The sequence below is a fragment of the Bombus vosnesenskii genome, unplaced genomic scaffold (assembly GCF_011952255.1).
Source record: "Bombus vosnesenskii isolate JDL3184/JDL3185 unplaced genomic scaffold, Bvos_JDL3184-5_v1.1 scf7180000013351, whole genome shotgun sequence".
NCBI classification, from domain to species: domain Eukaryota; kingdom Metazoa; phylum Arthropoda; class Insecta; order Hymenoptera; family Apidae; genus Bombus; species Bombus vosnesenskii.
The window spans coordinates 2,079,349-2,095,425 of record NW_022882987.1 but is presented as its reverse complement, the minus strand read 5'-3'; the positions used below and the strand labels follow the sequence as shown (position 1 = coordinate 2,095,425).

General features: G+C 46.0%; 1 protein-coding gene across 4 annotated transcripts in view; it reads right to left on the bottom strand.

The window, feature by feature from the left end:
• LOC117236609 (homeobox protein homothorax) overlaps window positions 1–16,077 on the bottom strand; it is a 503,579-nt gene that overhangs the window by 225,954 nt on the left and 261,548 nt on the right. For 3 of the 4 annotated variants that reach the window (XM_033499701.1, XM_033499700.1, XM_033499702.1), the window contains one exon: window positions 4,154–4,261. The exons of the other annotated variant lie outside the window; for it this stretch is intronic. In XM_033499701.1, coding sequence (XP_033355592.1) covers window positions 4,154–4,261 — 108 coding nt within the window. The remainder of the gene's footprint in view (window positions 1–4,153; window positions 4,262–16,077) is intronic. 4 annotated transcript variants of the gene reach the window in all.

The following is a 16,077-nucleotide window of genomic DNA, read 5'->3' as shown; positions in this document are numbered from 1 at the left end:
GGGCCTTCGAGTGCCCCAGGAAAAAGACGAAAAAACGACTTGCTATTGAATCGACTACGCCACTGGCCGCAGAGAAGGTTAAAAGAGGAAAAGAGAGTGGAGAGAGGGCGGCTAACAATGGCCGCCAACCAAAACATCCGATAAATCTAACCGGCCTGGACCTCAAGCCCCGAGGGGTTTTAAACTCTCTCACCCCAAAACACCGTCGACGCGGGCGCAACCCTTACATTACGTTACACTCGGCGGAAAAGGGAGCCATGTCGTGTACCATTGCACCAGTGTGGACCGAGGGTGGCGAAGGAGGAGAGGGTTAGCCTAGAGCACCGTTCCTGCGAGGCGGGCAAAGGGGTGCCGACGGGGTTGATATGCGATCCACGAAAAACCAAACAGAGAAAATTCCGTCCCGACTCACTCTTCTTCTCTGACCACCCCTGCCTCGAGTCCCTTATACCTCTCGACCAACCCCCAACACACCCGCTAGGACAGTAACGAGATCTCCCGTGAATGAGCGGTCAAGTAGCTTTTCGACGGAACTTCAACGAATTTGACAAACACGACCGCGTAGTAATTTATTCGCCCGCACCCTGGTTGTTCGCCGACACTGAAATCCCGCCGAGTGGGGCGAAACTGAGGCCGTTTCTTTCTCGGCCGTATTTATTTCGGAACGAAGGAAAATTTAAACGTCTCTTAAATTTGTCAGCGACAGGCGCGACCCACTTCGAGTAACCAAAGCGGAGTGATAAAGTTTTCTCGTTTGACGAACGAACGAAAGAAAAAAGAAGAGGATTCATGTAACCTCGTGTCTTTCGTTGAAATGTAGAGACCGATCTATTTTCTCCAGATGTTTCGAACGTTATTGTCCGTTGAAAAGTCTCTATCCTCATCAAGATAAACAAAGTACACACGATTGACGTCAGATATCTTAACGAAAAATCTGCGAAACGCGTGACGAAGGAGTAGAGAACAAATTAGAATGAGGTCGCGAAACAAGTTTGTCGCTGTTTCCGTGCGCTAATCCCTGTTGGCTCGGTCGACGGTACTAACGAAAATTAAGAACACGTTGCAAACGTTATCGTCGACTGGATTGAACGAGCGAAAATAGTTACATTTGAAGGCGAGCTGTAATTTTACGAAACTGAAAATAACAGTGGACATCGAGCAGAGACCACAGAGCGAACGGTCCGGCCCGTAATGAATCAGGCGGTAAAAATATATAATCGGGGATAATGCAGACGCGGTAACGCTGTCGTCGATGCGGAAACTCGATTCTCGTGCGCGGAAGGGTCGACGTATCGAGAGTTAAGTGACGCTTGGAATCCCGCGATTTCTCGGCAGTCATACATAATTAGCCTTGCGAAGTTGGTCTACGACTGGGATCTTTCACGCGGCTGGTTAAACGGCGAACCACGTTTTCGTGTCGAAGAATGTCGATAGCTTCTAAACTACGTGCGCTTGAACGCTCACACGCACCGCCATCACGCTGTTTCAACGGTCGTCCACGTTCGTCTTCAAGAGTAGAAATTCAAAGTGTCTAGCGAGACTTTCGCGAATTTACCGAGAACTTTTCCATTAGCTTCAACTACGTTTTACCACGCCACTGCGATTCTGAGAAATTTACAGCTTGAACGCTACAAAAGAGTCGATTTGAAATTACGAGGGGTGGAAACAGCGATTCGAAAATTTCATGCAACCGAGTGCGGGATGGGACGCGTAAATTGCAATCGTTGCTGCGGTTCTATTAACGAGCTGCTAGGAAATAGTCATTATTAATAACCGGTGCATCCTGCAACAAAATTTATCCCACGCTTCCGGCCGGTCGTTTAATTCAGTCACCGATATCGGTTGCATTCAAAAACGTGCGCGGCCCAGTGCGATCTAGCCGCAGAGAGACGCGTCGGGGGGAAAGATTATGAACGCATAAATCAAAAATTAGCATTAACGATTCATTATTAACAGTCGAGCTGCGCGGCCGAGATAAAATTTATCCCCCGTTTCCGTATTTCGATTAATTAATGCGGCTCCCGTAGCGCTTTTTAAATGACAATATTAACGCACCGCCGCGGAACAGGCTGACGTTTTAACGAATGGATACCGTACGAAACTCAATGGACGAAGAGAAAACGCGCAATAATAATTCTAAACCTTTGTATACTTTCATCAATCGACTAAGAAGGTGTCGAAGTATGGAACTCGTCCGATTGTACAGCAAACACGATAAACTAAATATATATACCTATCGTTCTTTCTTCTACTAGTTTGTTTGATTACCGATGAGCTACACCATTATTTACCCCCCTTTTTGCTTAACGTTCTCTACCAGCTGTCTATCAAAGTCCCCTACATGTATTCAAAGTATTTCAAAGTTCCGCGCTCTACACCGCAATTACAATTAAACCTCGATCGGCCTCTGCTACTTCGCATATTTATCCATCGCGTCGATATCTGGGTTTAACCGGCACGATAAAACGGTGCTATTGCTATCGCAATTGTCGTCGTATAGAAGAAAAGATCGCGAAAAGAGCAAAACGAAGAAGCCAGAAGCTTTCTCGAGAGCGCAGATCCCGCGTCCACTGCTCCACCTTCTCTCTTTGCGGATCCGTCGGTGTGCTCGTGGCTCAGTCCGTGGGCGGAAGGAAGAGGTCCATATGAGAGAGGCGAACGAAGAGGAAGAGGGACCAGAAAGAGGGACAGACAGGTCGGTCCGAGAGAGGAACCCGCGGCTGCCATGGTTACCGTCGCATTCCCGCCTCGCCTCGTTGCCATGGAGACGCCTCGTGGACCTCTCTCTTTCACCTTCGCTTACCCTCTGTCTGTCTTCTTCGTCCTCCCAGATTCTACGTCCCTTTCCCCCAAACCAATCGTCGATTCCTTCCCGTTCTCACACCCGGGATCTCTTATACCGTCTCTCTCATTCCCTCTCTCCGGGTTTCTCCCCGTCGCGTCGCGCCAACTCGCCAGGCTTCTCTCTACCTCTGGCATTCGCTCATATTCTCTCCGTTCCTTCGAACGAAGAGGAAGAGAGGGCCCGAGATAAAGAGGAAGCGGCGGTGTTCGCGGGCGCATGCGCGATACTCCTGTCTTCCACGACGAGCCTGGACGTCTTTCGTTTGGAATCGTTCGATTAGTTATCGGCTGAAAGTGATTTACGTCCCCTTATCGAGGTCCTCCTTGGCGGCCGCGTAATTTAATTAAAGGAGAAATCGAAGATGGACAGCTTGACGATCGTTTCCGCGAGAATTGGACGGGCATCGATAGGTATCGATGCTCGACATCATCACGCCACTGCGATCGCGACCCACCGGTAGCAAAACGAGACTAACGAGACACAGACGAGGAATATTCAAGAAATCAATCCCCTCTTTCGCGTCTCAGAGCATATATAATATATTTTTCGTTTTTTATCTCTGGATATTTCGTGCCTGAGTATATCGTCGATAGGCAGCGATGTTGTAACACGTCGAGATGGAACAGGGGCGCGCGCGCGTGTGTACGCGTCGCAGCATGGATAGACAGGCGGAGGTGTAAGCGGCTTGCTTTATAAGCCCCGATTCTGATTGGCCGTCGCGTCACCCGATATCAATATTTATTCAACGCGGCGAATGCCCGAGGCACGATTAAAACTTGTTTATGCCGCGAACGATTGCGCTCCTCCCACTGACGGCCGCGTATATCGCGCGCGTCCTCACTGCACACCGTGTCTGCATGCGTATTTCAGACACTCTCGCTCCCGTTTCGTTCCTTTTTACACTTGTTTCTTCGTCTCCTCTTCGGTGCTTCCTTCGTGGAAATTTATTCGAAGGATTAAGAACGAGACTCTTCAGGTTCCTCGTAAACATCGTGCAGGCTAGTAGCTTTCGATGAGAGAGTGGAAATTCCCGACGAGTACCTGATAAATATACTACGCGCGAAATCACGAGCCTAATCGCGACGATTAATGCTAGTACTCCACGGGGACGTTAAACAGCCAGAGTCCCGTTTAATTAAGGGTAACGTACGAGCGGCTGAAAATTTCCACAAGAGTTCGGCTAGAACGTCGGAGAGTACGCGACCAAAGAAAACCAGGCCGGCCCATATTTCGCCCGGGATATTCAATTTAGAGAAGGGTGAAAAGTTTCAGAAGAGAAGTGAGAAGAGAGAAGTTCGTAAAACTTACCGGGGCTACCGAGGAAGACGGAAGAGTAAAGAACGCCACGACGCGCGTCGCTCGCCGCTCGTTGCGCGTCCGGCGGCGAACTCCATTCCCTACGCGGACACCATTTACCTGAAGCAAAGAAAAAAATCGATTCACCGTTAATCACTGCCTTCTCAATATGACCTGGTATCAAACAAAATCGCCCTCGACCGGTTCTTTTCTAAAAACGCTGAATTAGAACCGCACGGTCATGTAATCGATGACCGTGAGCGAACACCGATCGGAGTACGAATCGAATTTGCATCGTGTGAACGATATCAGAAACGAGTCGAATCACCGAGAGAGTCGCCGTTCGAGAGTTTAATGAAACACATAAATTCCTGCAAATACATAGGGAAACATAAAAACTCTGTCGACCATCGAAAGAGGAGTTCCTCTTGGTGATACAAAAATAAATGTGGCTCTGTAGTAAAAATTCAACACAGGAACAGTTATTACACGGATACGTAAAAAGGCGGAGAGCAATATGTGCGCGTGGAAAGAATGCACCGAGTCTCGATACACAAAGGGCGCAAAGAATTCGTGATGCGAACGATCACGACTTCGACCAGGGAGATTCTATCGCGTGCTGCTCCATATATATCCCGTTACTTCTTTCCTTTCTTTTTCCCGGCTTCACTGGTCGGCATGCGATCTCACCCCTGCCGCGGCTCGTTCGACCAAGAATAATCGCACAATTATAATAATTAGATAAACGCGCGAGGAGAGCTTGTTGCGTTAAGAGCCGGTACTCGCTCAAACGGGTTCACCGCCTACCGGAATGTATCGAACGAATCTTCGTAACGTCGCGCCGGATACGACAGATGCACTGGCGATACCGAAACGCGAGATATTTCGTATTTCACGATTAAATTATCGTCGATTAATATCAACGTTGACGATAGCGTGTTCGAAAAAATTCTTCTTTTATATCTTTTTTTTTTCTTTTCTTCGTGACATCGAGAGTACGATGATAAATCAAAGCACTCAGCAGCAACGTAAATACATACGACGAAAATAATCAGGAACTACGAAAGGAGAAATGATCGAATCACGAACCGATTAACGTGGCAAACGGGAGGCCGCGAGACTGATTTATAAGGCGGACAAGAACGAGTTTCGTAGCCAAGGTATTGCAATTTTCCGGATGCGAAAATAGGAAAGGTATCTACTTTATTTCCAGGGAGATCCCAGCTGAATGAGGATACACGGTAAGAAAGGGTGGCACCGGGGGATAAGAGTAAGCCGCGGAGCGAAGTAATTTCACACGAGAGAGTAGGGTCTCGCCCGGGCGGCCGCCGGATCCGCCGGAGCTATAGTCTTATCTACGGAAATATAGCCGACCATCCCCCGGCGAAAATTATATTCTTGAAAAGCAGAAAATTGCTTCGGAAGCTGTGGACCAAGCGCGCCGATATTAGATGTCCTCCTTCGTGTGTCTGAACCACGGACCAAAATAACGAATCATTTTATTATCCATGACACCTAATTAAACAAACCGACTGCACTGTCTTTCAGCTCCTGATAATGCGATGGAAAACTAAAACTTGCGTGAAAAATATAGAATTTTACCCGTGATTTAAGGTGCCACTACGAAAAGTAAAAGTCTCTCTCTTTTCAAAAGGTTCAGCGGAGTAAAAAACGGAGCTGGGATTCTAATTCTACGGCCCGAGGAGAAGGTGCGTTTAACCCAAAGTTACGGTTATGGTTAGTCGTGTTAATTTGTAGCCTAGCCAAATGACAGGGCCGAACCAGTGATTCGAAAGTAATGATTATCCCTGGCTCGGGGGACAGCTGGATTCACGTTAATGATGAGGAGATTAGAGATTCGATGACGCCTAACTCACGGATCAACGTGCGTCGAAAGACGAATTCGAATGAATTTCTCGAATATATCCGTGTGACAAACGAGAGTGAAATAATATTTTGGAATAACAGAGACGAGGACGGTATTATAGGAGGAAAGACGCTTCAGGCAGGTAGAAGTATGGGTCGAGAAGGAACGAAGTCGAGACCAGCTCGAGATCCTTCGGAGAAAGCGAAAATGACTGCTTCACGTCGATGGAATCCTGCCTTTCTACGCTGGAAGGAGGAACGAGCGAATAAACGATACATCAGGATTATTCGGAGTCGGTCGCCAGCGTTGTCGACCCATTAAACACTGGCAGACCGTGCGTCACAGTTATCCCCGAAGTCGTCGATGAAACGGGACTCCGGGAATACCTGTAGGATCCTAGAGTGGAGGTGAAGCGGCCGTGAAGAAATTTATAGCCGCTAAGAGACAGGGTGTAATCATACGCGTCACCCCGTCAACTCTGTAACCGTGATTTATCGTGGGAATTTTCAAAGACGTCCGAGAATGTCTGCGATGCTCTATAAACGGATACCACGAATTCCATTCTATTTGTCTATTTTCCGGTATTCATCTCGTTTGATAACGATCAATTTTTTAACAGTTTACCAGCAAATGTAATTCGTCCTATTAATCGAATCGTTCATAGACGAGATAGTCACGAGCTGATAATTGAATCCGGAGGGAAAGTCCATGGCAGACACACGAAAGCGACGATTCGAATTCATTGAAGCGCTCGAACCGCATCATGAATTATTCCGCCCCTGAAACTTTAATCACGGCCGATTCCGTGTTCTGAGGAGAGCAATCGTCGCATCTGGAAACGGAGCACGAGTCGGGCCGAGCGGGGGATTCGTTAAGTGGCATCAAGTGAGACGTCTCTTTTGAACGATCGCTGTGCGGCTAAATTGCGGGTTAACTTCGGGGTTCGCGTGTAGCGACAGTCATGCCACGCGGTCGAGTCGTGTGTAGCAGATGAAACCCGGAGTGAATGAGATAGAAAGATCGGAGGGAAGGAGAGTCAGGAATCGAGGAGGGCCGAATTGGAGGAGAGGTGGATGATTCGACGACCGTCTTGTTCATCTTTGTCGCCGTCTTAACCGGAGACGAAAAGTCAGGACCCGAAGTCTGATACGTTCTGCGCGAGCGCGTCTCTCACTACGGTTCTGGTTTATTTTTACAGACTATCATACGCTCGACGATTGTAAATTGGAATGTAATTCGAGCAGCGCGTCCATGGATCTCTCATCGGTATCGGGTCCCCCGCTGTCCGCCACTGATTCATCTGCGTTAACGAGTGTCGTGCTTCCAGTTTCAGCGGATGGTTCGTTGAACTTTTTCGCTGGCCAATCGCACGGATATTCTCAATTACAATTCTGCTCTCTTTTTATGAGTCAGCCTCATGCATCGTGTTACTCCATTCGGTAGTCTGTCATCGGTTTTGTAATTCGTTTGGAATCTCGCTTGGCTGAGGGTTACTTGACCCGTTCGTTAATCTTCGACCAGCATCGCGCGAAAATAAAACGCAACATATAAGTGTCTTTTCAGTTCTTACGATTGCTTGCTATCAACTGTATATTAAATGTATATGTGAATTAAACGTGGATGAAACGTCCTAAGGATCGGTATAGATAAACATCTAAAAGGGCATAACGTAACGGCAGGATTCATCAACCATAGAAAACATAGACGAGGTTATAGGCCGGATATAGATACATTCCCAAAAACCCCATCGTATTGAGGTTGCGTCCTCGATATAAATAAATCAATATAACCTACTTCCACTCTGAGACGCCGCCCTCTTTCTCCGTAAGGAAGTGACGTATGAGACTCGCATCCTCTTGAAACGAGGGTTGAGGAGGCCACCCTGTTATTTCACAGTTAGGCTGGCCCCATCCCAGCTCGCGCCACCTTCAACCTTCTTCCACGCTGGCATCTTCTCTATCCGAGACCGAGCTTCGTCCCTAGTCTTGCTTCCAGGCGTGCACGAGTCCCTCGGGAAGCTTTTGTCCTCGAGCTGTAAGCGACTTCCTGACAGGCCAAGTTTGCACCTGCTCTCCTCTTGCCGCCGCCTGTAACTCTCCTCGCCCGTTTCTCTTTATTCTTCTCTTTCACTTTCGGCCTTTCTCTTCCCGTGACCATGTTCCTCTACATTTTCCTCTTTCTTCCGGTAACTTCAATCTAACCTTAATGTCAGCCCATACCACCCACCAACGTGCTACCGGCACGAAATTTATTTGGAATAGCTATCCTCGATCTTCCTTGTCCGTACTCTCGAGACTCTTCGTTTAAGGATAATCCATAGATGAATCAGTGAATATATCGAGATAATAATTAATTTTCAATAATTCGTCGTGTTAAAATTGTGACAACTTTACATCTGTTGAGGCGCATCCAACCTCGGAAGACACTTTCAACTGAGAAACTTTAGTTCTAAGTCTTTAATATTAGATATATTCAATTGCTAATTACAAAGAACTTTATTCCTTTCGTATTCATAAATAGATTGAAAATTTCATAACAATTCAACTACTTGACTAGGAAGTACACTTAACACCTGTAGTATATGTAGCGCCAAATTGAATGAATCTATAATCCTCGTGTCCCTTCTTCCCACTAGACCCAATGAACTTTTCATTTACCACGTGTCACCGATGGCACTATGATAAATTACGTAGAGTAGTTAGTATCTTTTCTCTAACCATTAAGTATCTTCGAATAAATCAGAGTGAAGGGGAAGAAGACGAAAGAACATACACGATAACTCCTAATCCAGCAAGCTTCCACCGTTATCGAGTTGTTCTTCGCATAGAATGGAAGATCACAGCGATAAAGCGATCAGAATTTTCCACGACGCCAGAGGCGCACCACGGCTTGTATTTTCCATTTCGCGTAGTCGGTGTCTTTCTCTCCCGGGGGGAGGTGGCAAAGCTGGAGGCGGAGTAGGTGGAGAAACAGACAGAGAGAGAAAGAGGAGAGGGACGTTCGCAGATGTTCGAGACGCCGGGTGATTAATGACGCCCGATAAACGTAATTTGTTGCGGGGCCGCGGACTCGTCTTCTCTCGGCTCGTCTTTCGAATTCAAATTGATAAACAGGACGCAGTTTGTAATGGCCGGTGGGTTGCGCTGCTACGGGACGGCCGGCTGTCGGACAAGCCGGACGACTTCACTGACCGGCCAGTATAGTAATTAATTTTAAGCAGCATGCTGCGCGATTTTCACTATCTCGACGCTACCGCTCTTCGTCTCCGCCGTTCTCCACCTGACCGTGACAAACACACCCTCGCCACAGCCGGACAGACGATTACCCTTCGCGCTTCCTTCTTTCTAACGCGCGCGATTTCCAGTCACCTGCTAATTCAATTACTTGCGATTTCAACGACCCACGAATGCCGCATAATATCTGAAAACTATCTTAGCGGTACGTTTTGCTTATTAGTTTTTCGCGAGTGACTGCTCTTTCAAATTCCGAATTCCTGTTTTTCGCCAGTTGGTTACTGAGAAACTAAGTCCACATTCTCTTTCAAACTTATATACTGCCCTCTTTAGTTAAAATGCCTTACCTAGTGTCTTCTCATTTTTAAGATATGTAGAAATATTTCAAGTTCCCCATGTTTTTTAATTTTTAAGCACAGCTATTTACACAGTCTGTTACGAAAACATAAATAAATATAAAAAAAAATGAAGAGGGACAAAGACAATACAGAGCAGGTATAAAACATCAGCTTAGTAGAAAGTGACGGATTGCTAGATAGAATATTTTAACTACAGAGAACGACATAGATCTCTTCTAGACTCTCCTACATCAGATCTGTGTTCAATTAACGATAAGTACTATCTGTATATTATGAGTGAACTATGAAGAGAATACTGAATTAACTATAAGCATTCTCCTTTGTAAATCCGCGTTATTAAAATAATATTATATTATTAAATATTATATTATTAATAAAACCACTTTCTAACAATATACTAACAAAGTCCGTACGTAATAATAAAAAAATAATTTGATGAGTCTCCTTAGAACAATTCACAACATTTGGATATTCTCTCAAGACCATCAAGATGGACAATCGTCATAAAGGGATGGTATAAACGGACGGCGAGACGAAAACGAAACGAGTTTGATAGGGATGCGATAGCGTGACACGCGCGCCGAATCGAGTGGACGTTATTAAGAGGAATAAAGATAAGCTGAGGAGAAGTGGGACCGGGATAGAAAACGCGCGTTTCAGATCACGGAGAACACGTAGGCGCGTACAGATCGGGGTCTCGCACGTAGGCGCGGCTGACAAACGCAGCTATGGTCCACGGTGTGTCGCGCGAACGCGCGATTACCATTAAACGCGTAATGGAAACGGGTCCGAAGGAACCTGGTCACCGACGATAACATCGAACAAAGGTGTTAACGTAACTCAACGGAGACAGGTGAGAGCACCAAGCTGCGGTGCTGCGCGCGGCCACTCGCGAACACACTCCGCTTCCGCGACTTCCTCCATAAAACGCAAATCCACAATTAACACTCTTTCCCTCCAGGACGCTTGAATTTACGTTGCCACTTAGCGCGGTCGTCGCGTTCCCCGTCACCCTTTGCCAGCCGATTCGAACAACCGTAAGCTGGATTTTTAAACACCATGAAACGGTCTCAAACGGAAATAAAAGCACCTTGCAAAACGTGGTTTATTAGTTCCTTTAAATAGTGCTCCGATCAGTCTACAGCGTTGAATCGATTATCGTTATTCGCTATGGCTGTTATATGTCATGGGAAAAGTTTCCAGATCGATATGGAAACGAAGACAGACGAAGCATTTCGTTGAGAGAAATACGTCAGCAGACATAATAAACCGAAAGTCCGTGGAATTTGAAGAAGAAACGCTGGTCTTAAAATAGGGAACGTAATAAGGAGCGTAATAATAGGCTATCCCTGACGAAAGCATAGATCCATTTTTAGGATTCGCTCCTGGGAGTACACAAATAGAAGAAGCCTGGAATTTGTTGGGAAAATTTCCACGGAGCGCTTCGTCATGCCTCGCGAAGGTGTCCCTTGCGTTTCAAAATACATACGTACATTCATTCCTCGGACCTCGAAATTCGGCTATTTTTACGTTCTCCGCGGAGACCTATCTTGACCGTGTCTATTCCGAATTCGCGAGACGAGAAGAAGATCGAAGTCGAATTCGCTAGCCTCCATTGAAACAACAAACGAAAGGGTGAATTATCGTCGCGTCGACGGAAGAAAACAGGTCGAGGGAAATTCTCGACGGATCCTCGTCGGCCTTCCCTATCCGTATTCACGTCCGATTGTTCGAGTTATAAACGCAGCCCGCAGCGGAGGCCGTTTGATCGATGGCAGCCAAAAGCCAGTCGCGGCGTGGCGCGGTAGAGAGGTGGAGGGAGAGAGGGATGAATACGGAGTAGCAGAGAACACGAGGGAGGAGGATAGAAAGAGAATGAGATAGGAGGAGAAGACCGAAAGGGACGGAAGGGAACTGCAGAACGTGGGGCCGAACGGAACACAGAAGGTAGAGGCGAGGTAGTAGTAGGTGGTTGGGCGGTCGGAGGTGGTCAGGAATCACGGAGTGATGTCAGCCCGTGACTCGTGACACGCGCTGGTTTAATTAGCGCTACAATGCCGAATCTGTGTGCATGTGCAGCCAGAAGGTGGAAACGCAGCGAGAGAAAGAGGAGGTCGAGAGGGAGGAGGTGGAGGAGGTCGGAAATCGGACGATGGAGGACGCAAAGCCCGAGCAAACCGCACCACCCGTGTGCCCTGTTCCCGACTACGATTCACTCCTCTCTTTCTGGCACTCTGCCTGCCGACCTACGACCCGCCCCCGGGACCCCGGGACCACGTTCTCCGAATTACCGGTCCCGTCGCTGCAACAGCGGTGCACTTAGCGTAAATTCAGGGCGAATCGACGGCGCTTGACGTCCCCTTTCCCAGACCCCTCAATTTCCTCCCCCTCCGGACCGCGCTCCTTCTCCACTCGGTGCACCGGTTCGCTTCTATATCTCGTGTATATACCGATCGTCGAGACGCTTTCCTCTTGCTTTTGCTCTGGAATTAATGTTACGTGGAAACGGAGCGGGAGAATCTGAGATGGACGCGAGAGTAGCCTCGATATTTTTAAAATGAAACGCTCTTATGCCTGCTTGTTCTTAGGAAAGATTTCATTCTCTTCTCTCTGAAGCATATATTGATCGCTCGTTCGACTGTTCGATTTGCACTATTCGATAGAAGAGGAGAGACAAAGATGAAAAAGAAAAAAAGAACCTTTAAGAGAAACGGGATTTTGATTTTTATTTTTTCTAGTTAGTTGGTTGACGTTAAAAAATCTTTATCGTGACGTAACCATGTTTCCAAACAAGTTTCGAGTGCAAAAACTAATTCACGATAGGCGAGAGATAGGAAGAATCTTTCCTCGAGCGGACAGGCTCGAAAGCTGACGTGCTCGCGCGTGTAGCGAAGCATATGTCGTCGGCCAGCGCGACACACGGCCGAGATAGGAGAGATTTAAAATGTTGCGGCAGGTCGGGAGGACTAAATGATGATAAACTATCTCACTGGTCCCGGTAGACTGACCCTGCACACCGACTTGAATTACAGCCAAAAAACAAAACTACTCGCCGCTCGACGTGCACGGGCGAACAACTAAAACACGTCAACTCTGCTCTGACCAAGACGCAAAATCCTGGATCACTGGATTTTCCAGTTACTTAGTTATCATAAATTACACAATTTTGATCGAACAATCGGGACATCCTCGTACAATTATTTGTAAATATGAACGTTCCTATATCTTTCACTCGCGCTGGCTATGACAGATATTTGTACATATTTTCATTTTCCTTAGCTTCTTTCACTTTCCTTCCTTAACGAAGAATTTTTTTATCGTCCGTTACATATCATTATCATAATCATATGAGTATTACTAGGCAATATGAGATTTAATATATGTACTTGGTTATATACACACACCAATTAATTGGTATATAAACGTTACAATAAATACAATACTCTGTAAATACTTTTTGTAGTCACTGTAATTCAGAGAAACACGATTTAAATTCGAAAGTGCAATTTAAAATTCGTGATGTAAATAAACCAAAAAGAAAGACGAATTATGTAAGGAATAAAAGTAGATCGACATTTATACATTACGCAACACGGTTGGAGGTCAAATCTGAAATTACAAATAAACCGCATATACACATCCAGTGCCTTACGCTCTGAACGAATTTTCTTCGTCAAACCATTACGTTCCCTTGTGAAACCAACCGTATCTTCGATCTCCGCTAACGATCGTCCGAAGTAACGCACAGAAAAGCTCCATTTGCAACTGACTCGACTTATCAGCGGCCACCTTGCTACGCGGTCAATCCGTCGCCATTAAACCCCCAGCCACGCGATTATGGTCGTTACTTTTCTCCCTGTGTATGCTCGCTTGAATTCGCCCCGTTGCCTTCCCTCTCCGGCCCTGCCACGTCCTCTCCCCACCACCGCTCCCCGCTTCCCACTCTCCGCCCGTCACCCTCTTTCTGCCGAATTATTAATTCCCTCGTTAAAATCCGACCCGCGGCGTCGCCACGGTTTGTTATTTACGAACGAAAATTGTAAATACAAGGCGGTAGGGGGGAGGCGAGGTAGATGTATCGACGTGCGACCATTCCCGTGGCAATTAATAATCGCATCGGAGCTAATTAAATCCGGAAAACATGCAAATGCACTGTGTTTATATTTCAAAGGGACGACCAATCGGCCGCGCAGCGGCGCAACGATGACGAAGAGCCGCTCAGAAGCGGCGGGGGGGTTATGGGTACAGAATGGTAGGGACGAGACCGCCCAAGGGATTCGATTACGAATTGCCCATAAAAATACATAAAACACGATTATGCTCTATTAGTTGCGTTTTTACGAGCTCGTCGGCGTCGATATTTATCCGATCGGCAAAATGACGCTGTAGAAACGTCGTACGCTTATCGTAAAATTTTGACTTGCTACGTGCTATGTTCCATGAATGGCGTGTTTACGTATATACTTACATTGCGTTACATGCAGATAACAGCTATCTGTGAAAGTTGTCTCATCCCGACTGTCATCCTAACTGTCCGCAAGTTCTTCGCGATTGTCGGTTAATTAACTAGTGGCCATCAACGACACTACGCACTAATTATTCAGATAATTAACGAATTTTTCACGTTTCTACACGTAATGCAACCCAATCGCGCCTTGCCTGTGCTGCCAACTAGCGAGGCTTAGGGTAACTACTCGCTGATCCAGTCGAAGCGCCGCATATCGGCAGCTGTCTGAACTAACACGGCTCACTCACGTTATTCGTTGCCAGCGATTACGTATACGGGGAATATGTGTTCAATTCGCTAAATTAATTGAAATTTATGAATACTTGGGTACAAATGGTAGAAGAAGATTGAGGAATTGTGACAATTTCGCGGGTAAGCTACAGATTTTTTCTTTTTGAATTAATGCATTATTGAGCGCGACAATTAACTTGAAAAAATCGAATAAACGCTATGTGTATTGAATTCTTTTTAGATTTCCTATATTCAATCATGTTGACAATAGAACGGTGTGCTGTATGGTAAGCAGGCAAGAAGTAAAGGAGTTGGCTATGAATAAGAAGGAATATTAAAAGAACTCCATAAAAACATTTTCTTCGATTGTTGAATAAATAAAAACTTTTTTCAATGGCAACAAATATACTAATGAATATTTAACGAGAACCAAACAAACTTAACCTTGGAAACCTATTCCGACATTATCAAAAGGATTCTGTAAAATGCGACATAATTTCCATTTCTATTTCTAGGCTCTATACGGATACGGAAAGGATAAACTTCTGATGTCGTTCAGTTTCATCCAGTAAACTTAGAAATAACTTTTGATCATTACATGATATCTATCAATTCCAATCCTTCAACAAGTCTATCATTGAATAGTTTCCTAGTAATCTTCCGCCATTTTTTCACTTTAAATTTGGCGATTTCGTATCAAAAGTTATACGCGACATATAGTGAAAATAACAGCGTTTCGCGAGGACGATGACCGAAACATCAAAGAAAAAGAAAGAGAAAGACTACCATTGGAAGTAGTACGGTACGACGGCCATAAAAAGTGTATATCGAAGCGGGTGCATAAGGTGTATGCACGTACGCGAGGTATTACATACGAAGTGTACCGTGCATTGGCAGGTAAGCAGTATAATCGGTAGGGAGGGTAAATACGTAGCCACACAGACGGGAAGAGAGGAAAAGGGAGAAATAGAGGGAGAGGTGGGTGCATTTGGTCGGACATGGCGGCACAGCGGCGAATCAAACGATATCGGGCTTCTGGATTAATTTATGCACCGTGGCTTGTTAAAACGCGAGACACAAAGGCCTCGCCGACGCTGCATTCTTACGGCTCGGCTTAGGCCCAGACGCCAATCAATTCGCCTCGCCTCTGCTTTCGTGCATTTATTCGCGCGTAATAACGTTTAAGCCCCAACGAAATAAAATTACGTCAGCTCGAGCCATTTCTTTGTCGTAGCATAATGAAAATAGATCTTAATATTAATAGATCGTGGCAGCTAATCGTTTGAGAATTCTCCAGCATTTTAACCATCGATTATAGCAAATACATGTAAAGAAATTCTGTATGTAATTACTACATCTATTACGTGACCTATATTTTTTATATTTTTCAGAAAATTGGAACTAACAGAAACAGCTCTCCTACGCGAACCTCATTTTGTGTCTCGAGTTGTCACCGGGATAGAAAATAGATCGTGCTCCGTAATGGTTGCCGGATTATTTTGCCAGTTGGAATTCGACGATTTTTAACTACCACCAACGAGAAGCAAGTTTTTCGCCGGGTAGCGCGGACGAAGAAAACCTCGAAGGCTATTTATTTCCGACAGGCCGCCAGTACAAATAGTATGGACACTTTATCAATGTTCCGCGCCGCTATCTTCGGTCCTGATCGTGGCGCGCCGGAACTCACAAGGATCCCTCCACGTCCGTTTTCCCCGATCTAAAAAGTGCCGCGGGATTTT